At 39.2% G+C, this 12031-nt stretch overlaps 2 protein-coding genes across 2 annotated transcripts in view; one reads left to right on the top strand and one right to left on the bottom strand.

Moving 5' to 3' along the window:
• Positions 1-10261, bottom strand: part of LOC126293486 (zinc finger protein 830) — a 45679-nt gene extending 35418 nt beyond the window's left edge. The window contains exons 1-2 of the mRNA XM_049986739.1: positions 9755-10261; positions 1763-1989 (exon numbers count right to left, since the gene is read on the bottom strand). Of these exons, the coding sequence (XP_049842696.1) occupies positions 1763-1989; positions 9755-9876 (349 nt within the window). The 5' untranslated portion in view covers positions 9877-10261. The remainder of the gene's footprint in view (positions 1-1762; positions 1990-9754) is intronic.
• A 169-nt stretch (positions 10262-10430) lies between these two features.
• LOC126293488 (charged multivesicular body protein 5) overlaps positions 10431-12031 on the top strand; it is a 56886-nt gene continuing 55285 nt past the window's right edge. The window contains exons 1-2 of the mRNA XM_049986741.1: positions 10431-10513; positions 10731-10882. Coding sequence (XP_049842698.1) covers positions 10445-10513; positions 10731-10882 — 221 coding nt within the window. The 5' untranslated portion in view covers positions 10431-10444. The remainder of the gene's footprint in view (positions 10514-10730; positions 10883-12031) is intronic.

The following is a 12031-nucleotide window of genomic DNA, read 5'->3' on the forward strand; positions in this document are numbered from 1 at the left end:
CAAGTTGGAGATTAACATTTAAATGTCACAAATTGTATTTTTCAGAAGATGCCAGAGGAGCTGTAAATGCTTGTGTGTGTCACATTAGTGAAGGCAATAAAAGGAAAGTTTGAGTTTGGTGGGGTATTCACTGTGGATTTTGTGAAGGACCATTCTTGATGTTTATCAGAGACAGTTCAAGAAAAAGCCAGAAAACCTACATCAAAGTGGTTACACAGAGATTTGACCCCGCTACCTCTGAATGTAAGAAACTGCCAGCAGAATAATTTACTAGTAGTATCTGACTGGAAGACACACACTTGTCGCACATACATAAACAAAATAAAACTTCTGTTATAGTATATTCCACAGATTCAAAAACTCATTACATCACAATAATGAAAAAAATGCTTGAAAAAATCAGACACAGACTACATATTCTTACAAGCACTGGAGTACCTCACCCAACTGTGGCCTTTAGTACAGACTGTCTAGCCACCACAGCCGAGTCATTACTTGCGAGATCACTTATGTTAAAATATGTCTGATTATACAGCTGACATTCTTTGATGACCTATCGTTTTGTTTATGGGTTTGTGTTCAGGATGTCTAAACGTCTGAGGGCCCAGAGTTCCATGCTCTGGTGAGCAATCCAAAATTTGGGCGTTATTTGTGTGGATTACACTTACGAACACCAACTGAGCAATTTTATGCTTTTTAAATATGTGAGCTAATGAGAATACAAGGAAATGTAAGTGAGATTAGGAATGAGGGAATGTAATTGCATCTCCCCCCCCCCCCCCCCCCCCCGCACCCTTCACCCACCCACCCACCCACCCACCCACCCACACACACACACACACACACACACACACACACACACACACACACACACAGGTATGAGGGTCATTACTAAATGCAGAAATACTTTGAAAGAAAGAAGAGTTTCAGACTCTTGTTTCCAGAGTGTTGAACTTAGTGTAGACACTTATAGTAATGCTATGGTGCATACTATACTGGTGAACTTTAAATGACATGAATGCCGTGGGCTCTGATTTTTGATAAGTTAGATATGGTCTGTACATTAAATAACTTCGACAGATGTGTTCATGTGTGGAGGACTGAACATTGCTATAAAAACCGCATGACAGCACTAATGCATATTGGATACTTATGAATGTTGGTGTTTTAAGCCGTGTAAATCATGAACTGCACCATTTTTTTTTTTTTTTTTTTTTTTTTTTTTTTTTTTTTTTTTTTTTTTTTTTTTTTCCTACAGCTGGTGGGGTAATAGGATATTGCTAGATCTTGTATTGGGGTTGTTCCAAGTAAGAATTGGTGCATTTCCTACTAGAATATTTGAGCTATTTGATTATAAACTATGTTTCCCATTACAACCCTATGTCATTATTCACAACCTGTTCAGTAAATTTTAGTGCATGTGTGGACGAGCTGGCTAGGCACAGTGTTTTGGTGTTTGTTTCTATGGACTCGTCATAAGTTAGTCAGCAGACATTGCATGTATATGAGGTACACAGTTGAAAATGAAACATTTATAACAGAAATTTATAATAAGTAAATTACAACTGCATCTCACAAAGTGCACATACTTAATGTCAGAGCATATGACCAACTTTTCAGAGGTTATGAACAATGTAGTAATTACGCTTCCATAAGCATATAATTTGTTGTGTGATTAATTTCTATATCACTCATAATCTTATATGATGATTCTAGTCTAGTAAGTGCTTTGGAAGTTTGAATATAAAACAAAACTGCTCACTTTTCAGCTTCTTAGCTGGCTGTGGTGGTGGTGTGGGTGGCCGCCTCTTGACTTGCACACGGGCAAGTTCCGCAATACGCTCTCGCTCGCGCTCTGCTTCTCGTTTCTTCTTAACCTGTGCAACATTTTCACGGTGCTGCTTGCTGTTGATGTGCACAGTCCACACTGCCTCACTGCGCACCACCGAATCACACAGGATGCACGTAAGTTGACCTGAATCGGTATACGTACAGTTACGAGTTAAGGGTACATAATAGTACAACCAAATTGCCAATATTATGCTCTTTAATGTGTGTACATTGGACAGACTGCACTAGCTTTTGTTTCGGCCAAGCTTCGTTTCTATGAATACAAGCAAATAGATTCTTCATCTGATTCTTAGCTGCCATACAAATGTATGTTTCACAGAGTGCCCTAAGTAACAATATCATAGATGAAGGATAGTTGAGAATGACATATTTATCATCAAAAACAGCAGACTCCTTACGTAAATGATCTCACAAACTGAGTTCTGGTAGAACCTAACAACAAAAATTACCCTGTCAGCATTTTCTGTGATCTTGCTGAGCACTTCAATAACTGTACGGAGACAACATTCTACAAGGGCAACAAAAATTGTATGGTGTTTAAGATATCCTCCTTACATGGGTAGAGTCATATCTAGATCTACACTCTGAAAGCAGCCATGAGGTGAATGGCAGAAGGTACGTTCCATTGTATTAGGGTTTTGCCCTGTTCCATTCACGTGTGGAGTGCAGAAAGAATGTTTGAATGCCCCTGTGCATGCAATAATTATTCTAATTTTATCCTCACGATGCCTGTGTGAGCGATATGTAGGGGTTGTAGCATATTTTCATATTGTTGAAATTTTGTTAATGGACTTTCTTGGGTCAGTTTATGTCTATCTTCCCGAGTCTTCCAGTTCAGTTCAGTTCCTTCAGTATCTCTGTGACACCCTCCCACCAATTAAACAAATCTGTGATAGTTTGTGCTGCCCTTCTCTGTATGTGTTCAAAATCCCCTGTTAGTTCTATTTTGTACAGGTCCCATACACTGGAAGCAACATACTAGAACTGGTTGCATGACTGATTTGTAAACAATCTCCTCCGTAAACTGATTGCACTTTGCCAGTATTCTACCAATAAACCTACATCACCCACAACTGAATCAATGTGATCATTCTGTTTCATATCCCTACAAAGTGCTATTGGGAAGAAAGAAGATAATAAAGAAGAGGAAATGGTTCAACAAGACATGCCAGTAGGCTACAGAAAAGAGAAGGGAGATGGGGGAGCAGTGGCTAGCTGTCAGGGAGAATGAGCAGAAAAGGGGACATCAGAAGGGAGACAAAGTGAATCCTAAGAGCAGAGAAGAGAACATATCTAACCAGTTTGCTAGAACTAGTGGAAGCAGAGAGACAAAACAAGAACTCAAGGCAATTCCAAACCATAAAAATCAGAAATGCGGGTTTCAGAGCCCAACTTTTTTCATTAGAGATAAGAACTGCAACTTGATAAATGACAAGGAAAGAATTGTAGAAAGATGAAAAGAGAACTTCTCAGAACTGTTGAATCACCCAGACCTGGATGAGATATTACCTGCAAACTCTATGGAGGAAAGGAAAGATGAAGTCTGGGAAGTTAGTGAAGAAGACGTGAAGATCGCAACCAAAGGACTCAGAAACAACAAAGCCCCAGGCGAGGACAGAATAACTTCATAATTAACCAAGGAGGGAGGTGACAGCTTACACTTAAGAGATATATAAACTGATCCAGTTCATATGGGAGAAGGAGACACTGCCAGAAGAACGGAAATTGGCTATAATATGCCCAATATACAAGAAGGGAAGCAAAATGGAATGCGGTAACTACAGAGGAATCAGCTTGTTGAATGTAACGTATAAGGTGCTGTCCATCATTACCCACAGAAAATTGCAACCATTCATAGAGAACAACATACAGGAGTACCAAGCTGGCTTTCCACCAAACCGATCGACAATAGATCACATTTTCACACTAAGACAATTGTTTGAAAAAACATTGGGAATATGGTAAGGATGTCTACAGCCTGTTTGTCGATTTTCAACATGCATATGATAGCATCCACAGGAATAGTGTATACAATGCAATGCATGACTTCAGAATCCCTGGGAAGTGAGTGAAATGGTGCAAGTTTGTATGGAAGGGTCAAAGGCAGCAGTACATTTCTGAGGACCCACATCAGAAACATTTGAGATTAGACAGGCCTCGGACAAGGTGATGCTCTCTCATGTGTTCTGTTCAATGTCATCTTAGAGAAAGTAATAAAAGAGTGTAGGCAACAGGAGTGGGCTGGAGTAGAGATGGACCGTAACTTCAACTGTCTCGCACATGCAGATGACATAGTACTACTAAGTGAATCAAAGCACGAGTTGAAAGAAATGTACCAGAAAATGGACAGTTAAGAACAAAAGGTAGGGCTCAAATTGAATCGAGACAAAGCAGAGTTCACGCAATTAAGAAGACGAGAGCAGGAAGAAGACGAGAGCAGGAAGAAGACGAGAGCAGGAAGAAGACGAGAGCAGGAAGAAGACGAGAGCAGGAAGAAGACGAGAGCAGGAAGAAGACGAGAGCAGGAAGAAGACGAGAGCAGGAAGAAGACGAGAGGAGGAAGAAGACGAGAGCAGGAAGAATTTCCTGAGGTAGATGGCAAGAGGTTCAAGAGAGTACACCAGTTCAAATACTTGGGATCTTGGTTTACCACAGACAACAAGACAAAAATGAACATAAAGGAAAGAATAGCAGTGGGAATGAAATGCATGCATTCCCTCAGAGACACTCAGCTCTAAATCAATCTCAGTGAACACTAAGATGAAATCTACAACACAGTGATATGCCCAGCAGTAATGTACGGTTCAGAAACATGGAGCATGACTAAGGAGAAAGGGAAAAACTATCAATATTTGAAAGAAGAGTAATGAGGAAGATATGGGGACCAGTTTTAGATAATGGAGAGTGGAGGAGGAGGAAAAACAAGGAAATCTACCTTCTGATGTGACAACCAAATATCCTAAAAAAGATAAAAAGCAAAAGAATACAATGGTGGGCAATGTAGCTCATATGCCAGATGGAAGACAGGCAAAGATGGCACTAGTGGGGAAATCAAACACTCCATTGGATGACCAAGGCAACGCTGGATGGACGACCTGGTGAAGGACCTAGCAGCCCTGGGAATCGAAGACACCTGGAGGAACCAGGTACAAAACAGGAAGGAATGGAGGCAGTTTGTGGAAGCAGCACATGGTCTGCAGGGCCTGTGATCGCTGAATATCTATCTATCTACAAAGTATTACACCCAATTATGTGTATGAGTTGGCCAATGTCAACAGTGGCTCATTGGTATTATAGTCATATGACACTGCATTTTTTTTTTTTTTTTTCATTTTGTTAAGAGCAAAATTTTAGGTTTCTGAACATTTACAGCAAGTTGCTGATCTCTGCACCACGTTGAAATCTTATCAAGACCTGACTGAATATTTATGCAGCTTCTTTCAGGTATTGCTTCATTATAAAGAACTGCATCATCTACAAAAGCCTGATTTTACTATTAAAATTGTCTGCGAGGTCATTAACATACAAGATGAACTGCAAGGGTCCCAACACATTTCCCTGGGGCACACCTAAAGGTACTTCTACATCTGACGATGACTCTCCATCCAAGATAACATGCTGTGTCCTCCCAACCAAAATGTCCTCAGTCCAGTCACAAATTTCACTTGATACCTCATATGATCGTACTTTTGACAATAAGCTTAGGTGCAATACTGAGTCAAATGCTTTTCGGAAATTAATAAATACTGTATCTAACTTGGCTTGATCCAAAGCCTTCAGTATGTCGTGTGAGAAAAGTGCGAGTTGGGTTTCTCTGGATTGACATTTTCTAAATCCATGCTGGTTGGCACTGAGAAGGTCATTCTGTTCAAGATACCTCATTTTGTTTGAGTTCTGAATATGTTTTAGGATTCTAGAACAAATTGCTGTCAAGAATATTGGACGGTAGCTTTGTAGATCACTTTGACTACCCTTCTTGTAGACAAGTGCGACCTGTGCCTTTTTCCAAGAACTGAGCAAGGTTTTTTGTTTGAGGGATCTACAATAGATTACAGTAAGAACAGGGGCTAACTCGGTCACAAATTCAGTAGAACTATAAAATCTGACAGGGATTCCACCAGGGCCTGGAGCCTTGTTCAGTTTCAATGATTTCCGCTGATTCTCAACACCACTGACACCAATACTTATTTCATCGATCTTTTCAATGGTACGATGATTAAACTTGGGTAATTCTCCTGGGTTTTCCTCTGTAAGGGAACATTTGAAAATGGAGTTAAGCACTTCAGGTTTAGCATTTCTACCCTTAATTTTAGTTCCTGTCTCATTTGGTGCCACTAACAGCCTTTACACACGACCAGAATGTCTTTGAGTTCTGTGAAAGAGCACTTGACAGTATTCTGCTATGGTAGTCTTTGATGACTTCACAAATTGCTCTATTGGGTTGTTTCAGGGAGAAGACCACACAGCGAGGTCATCGGTCTCATTGGATTAGGGAAGGACGGGGAAGGAAGTCGGCCGTGCCCTTTCAAAGGAACCATCATGGCTTTTGCCTAGAGCGATTTAGGGAAATAACGGAAAACCTAAATCAGGATGGCCGGACGCGGCATTGAACCGTCATCCTCCCGAATGCGAGTCCAGTGTGCTAGCCACTGCGCCACCTCACTCGGTCAAATTGCTCTCTTGACAGCCAAACATGTTTCAGTCAGCATCTCTCTATGTATAGTCCTACACTTTATTTCACACCTCTGTTTCTTTAGAAATTTCTTTACAGTGATTGTATACAATGGAGGTTCCCTTCCATTATGAATTGTTCTACTGTGTACATATCTATCCAGTGCATGGAAAACATTCTTTCAAACTTGATACAGAGTTTCTCTACATGCTTCTGAGCTGTGCTGCAAGTTTCAAGTTCCTTATTGAGATATGAAACTACTGACTTTTTATCAAGTTTACTGAACATATACATCTTTCTGCTTGTTTTAGTTGCCCTTTGTACTTTGGTAATCATTGTTGCCACAAACATGTTTTACTCAAAGAGGTTAGCTCCATTTGTTGCCGTTAGATTCTATATGTTTTCATCGTGAGTGGGGCTCCTAACTATCTGTTCAAAATAGTTTTCAGAGAACGCACTTAGCAGAGTTTCACAGGATGTCTTATAACACACACTAACAAAACTGTAATTTTCCCAATTAATTGTCGGGTGATTAACGTCTTCATCAATGATTATTGTATGATTGGGGAACTTACGAACAAGTGAACTGAGGTTTTCTCTTAAGTTTTTGATTACATCAGGAGATGAGTCTGGTCGGTGATAGATGGATCCAATAATCATTTTATGCCCCCACCTGATACTGAGTCTTGCGCAAACTGTTTCACATGCAGCTTCAATTTCTAAATTGCTGGGTTCAAGTTTCTTATCTAGCCCTATTGTGACAAACGCGTCACCTCCACTTGCCATCTGCCTATCCCTCCGATCAATAGACACTCAAATTTTCCTCAAAAATCTCACTGCTATCAATTTCCAGTTTCAAGCAGCTTTCTGTACCTGGTATTATGTGAGCTTCACTGCTTCTTATGAGCACGTCAAGCCTTGGCACTTTGTTGTGAATGCTTAGGCAGTTTACCATTAGGATTTTAAAACTCTCAACTGTGGGAAGCATTTCTTTCAATCTTACATTGATACTCCTGGTTTTCCTACTGTTATTGTTTTCTGGATTGGATGGAAAGTTGCCGAATCTAAAAAGCCCTTGTGTGCACCCAACACAGTCAACTGCCTGAGTAGTAGCTTCTGACGTGTAGTGCACACCTTACCTACAGTTCTCAACTCTATATCACAAATCCAGGGAGTCACAGCCTAGCTTGTCACACATCTTAACAACAGAACACAGAGTCACATCAGCAAATTACACAACATGAATTAGATGAATTTTGGAACAGGAAAACAAAAAATATGGCGTGAATTTTAAAATTTTCCTGGCAAACTGAATTTACAAACAACTTTTTGGCTTGCCAGTCATCATTTAATACATCCTACAATATTTCAACTTAGCACCTGCTAGTCATCTTCAGGTGAGCCATTGAAGATTGTCAGTCAGACTGGCAAGTGCCCAGTTGAACTACTGTGGAATGTACTAGACGATGATCAGCTGCAAGCCTGAAACTTGTTTCAACATTAAATATGGAGTTCCATAGGGTTTAGTGACGGGTACATCACCATTCTTTGCCTTCATAACCAATTTACTGAGGACATTATAGGACTCTCAGAAAACTGTGATGTTTGGTGATGACATACTGATAAAGGTCTCAAGCACATCCACACTGCATGAAGCCAGGAGAATAATGAAACAGGCTTACTACTGCTTCACAGCAAAGCCCAAACCCTAAGTTTGTGAAGACTAATATTATGTAACTTCAAACAAATTAAAACGACTTACAGGTACCACAAGTGGAAATGAATGGATCCACAATGAGTGAGGCTCATTGTGTGAAGCTCCAATCCATCTAGATTGACAACAATCTGAAGTGGCACTAGCAATTATGGTTGGTATATGTATCTTCCGTTGTTTGCTCCACTTGGTAACTGCACAATGAATGGTTTGTAGCAGCCAATCAGAATGCTTGTTCATTATTTCTTATGGTTTGTAAATAGAGTTAGCTATTTGATTAGAAATTAACCATACTGTCATGATTTTTGGCATAACTGGAAATAAGACCTACAAGTAGGTTACTGTAATGAGTAACATATATCTCAGGCTATACTACATATCAATCTACTAAAACAAGCCTGCCAGCATATCTAGTTTCCTTCCTGCTCTCCATAACAAAAACAAGTGAAATCAATAACCGTGTTTGACTGAAAGGCATCAATGCCTTCAATGATTGACATTGGCTACTGACAGCTGATTCACAATTCATCATTTCCATTTCCCATCATTCATGATGTGCAGCACATAAAGGAAGGGCCAGGTGCTATGTAACTACACTTTACCCAAATATTCTGTGCTTGAATCACAGTCTGATACACAGTTTCAATCTGCCAGGAAGTTTCAATGTTGTGTTGTATGTACAATAGCTGAATTAAAAAAGCATGAATATACACATGCATGGAACAGTCTCGAACTCTATAACAATTATGAAATGTGCTGTAGAAATCTTGGTCAGGAGGACCCCATTGCTGCTCATTGGACCTCCTGACTTCCTTCCTGACTTTGGTTTGTGTTCATTGACTCAGTATTGTTCTGTTTCATCCTGCCAATATGTATTTGAGGAAGCACAATCATTACATGATGAGGATAAAGAAATAATACAGAATATACAGTGACTACAAATATAAAGCAGTTAATAGAAATGTAAACTTAAGTCATGCAAACAATATTGCTATTGAACCAAATAGTAGTAATCAGGTGTTCAAAGGCTACATCAGCCATGGCGACTGTATCTCAAAACATAGCTCATGGGCGTATCTCAGGGCAGACAAGAATATAAGCAATCTGGTCAAGGAGTTGGATATCCAACCGCGTTCCTCCTCATCACTTAAAGAGTACATTCCATAAGTCTTCACAATATATTGTGTGCCTGCGGTTAACGTATTTGAAATGAAAATGTTTCTCTGAAAACACAAACTCAGAATTTGAAAAGAAATCAACACTATCTAATAAAAGTTCAGCACAAAACCACGGATGAGTATAGAACTTCTGTTTGAAGTATCAGACACTGTTTGATCTTCAGGTGAGGAGTATGGGCAAGTTAAGTGACGTAAAGAAACATACTTAATGAGGCATGTGTTCACTCAGTTACGCCTATATTAAACTTACACAGACGGCACGGCAGTGTAATATTACCGAAACAGTATAAAAGACCTTTAAAACATACATCTTATACATAACCATACAAGAAAGGATATTTTGCCAGAGGTGAATCAATTTTTTTTACAGACTGTAGAAGCTTCTGCTTCTGTTCGCTCATTATTCTTCTAAGATCATTTTGTGTTAATTTTTTCTTCATCGTATTCATAGCAGTTGTCATATTTTTCGTTTCACGTGCCACCACCCACACTCACTATGCAAAACACAAAACAAATTCACGTATTTACCATTCGTCAGAGATATCAGTAGTAACAGCTGCTCATATCTGGTTTTCCGAATTAAATTTCGGGTAATTTTAAATACTATTTTTTCACAACGATTCCAGAAGGAATATACTTTAAAGCAAAATCGTGTTCTTTTCAATATTTTTATGATTAATGAAAACGTCAGTATTTTTTTATAAGTTTTATACAAATTCGTCATTCTTTCTCTTGTTCTACTTAATTTGGTTCGGATGTCTTCGAATAAATATTTATTAAATGCTTTCTATGTGTCAGTCTTCTGCTACTATCAGGGGCTGGATTTATCTAAAAGTAATGGGTACAATGTACGAAAGAACTCGAATTTTCTATCTGCTATGTAGTTGGCAGAACATCCTTGAGTTAAATCTGTGTTACTAAATACTTTGAATTCGCATGACTGTGATCTGGAAATTGTGACATTTGTAGGAGGATTTTGTTGTTATTTGGTGAACAGTAGTCGCTCGTCGTTACACCAAAAAAATAAAAATGAATAGGTTGTTCGGGAAAGGAAAACCGAAAGAGCCCCCACCAAATTTGACTGACTGTATAGCTGGCGTAAGTTATTTACTTTAGAAGTTATTGTTGCCGATATTGTTTATTACGTATTTATTAAAGATGCCTCTTTTACCGTAATAAAACGTAAAAACGCAAAACTTGTATGACCCCCTTGTTTGATGAAACTAACCTGTTTTATTAATCCTTGTTAGCAGACGAAAAATATGTTCACATTAAAAAATTTTTACCGCTATGTATCCTACATCGATTGTTCTAGGTTGATAGCAGAGCGGAATCAGTTGAAAAGAAAATAGCTCGACTTGATCAGGAACTAGTGAAATACAAAGATCAGATGAAGAAAATGAGGGAAGGACCAGCAAAAAATTCAGTTAAGCAGAAAGCATTGAGAGTGTTGAAGCAGAAAAAAATGTGAGTACTGTGGATTGTTGACAAGCCAATTATAATGATTTAGAGGGAAACCTGGAAGATAAACAAAACTAGCCCCATATTTATATTTGTTATGCTTTAATATTAGTTTTATTATTGGAAGGTGCACCTGTGTGAAATGAAGGATGAGATGTACTATTTATTTATAACTTTGGATCTGGTGGTCTGAGGGTGAAATAATTCATAATTCTATGTATAAATGTTGCAGTATATGGTATTGATGAATGACTATAGGAAACTTTTATGTTTGTACTGTGCAAACTTCTGTGAAGTGCATGGCAGATGGTAGTTTTGATTGTACCATTTTTTTAGGGATGCTTCCTGTTCCACTTGCATATGTAGTATACAAAGGATTCTGCACTTCCTGTAATTAGTCAGATCTTGACTTCTTGATGTGATGTGATTCAACAAGGCATGAGTAGTGAAAACAAAAGACGGCTAGAGCTAACCATGAATGCCTGTGTGCGTTACACCTGCAACATTCGCCGATATGATCATGTTAGTGCTTCATACTCCGAGCTAGGGTGGCTGCGGCCGGACAAACTGCGTGACTACCACACTCTATGTCTACTTCACCGACTCCTCGTCGCGCAAGCACCCCAGTACCTAGCTTCAGAGATTAAAAACCTGTCATGCCATCATAATCGAAACACGAGGTCACTCTTATCAGGTATCCTAACTGTGCCCACTCACAAAACAAAAACTTTTGCAAACTCCTTCTCAGTTGCCGCTGTCCGCCTCTGGAACAAACTGCCCCTTACCTTGAGGAAAATTCAATCTACTGTTGCTTTTAAGAAGAAGTTGAAGCATTTCCTACTATCATCCGCATAAAATTCTCCACAAAATTAATGTGCAAGGCCAATCCTCTCATCTGTCGAATAGCAAAGCTAGCGACTCCCATCTTGCTCCTGAGATGCCTTCCACTTCATCTATCTCTATTAGCCACACAGTCTTCTTTTCCTTTATATTTTCCTTAATCGTGTTTCATCATGTCTCTCTATTCTTCTCCTCCCTTCACCATGAGTCTCCCTCATACTCCCTGCTGCCAGCACTCCTACCTAAAATCTTTCTCTTCAATAATGTATTTTTCGAGGTGTACCTTTCTAATTGTTTATCTCACTTTTTGTATTA

Source organism: Schistocerca gregaria, chromosome 10 (genome assembly GCF_023897955.1).
Source record: "Schistocerca gregaria isolate iqSchGreg1 chromosome 10, iqSchGreg1.2, whole genome shotgun sequence".
In the NCBI taxonomy this organism is placed as follows: domain Eukaryota; kingdom Metazoa; phylum Arthropoda; class Insecta; order Orthoptera; family Acrididae; genus Schistocerca; species Schistocerca gregaria.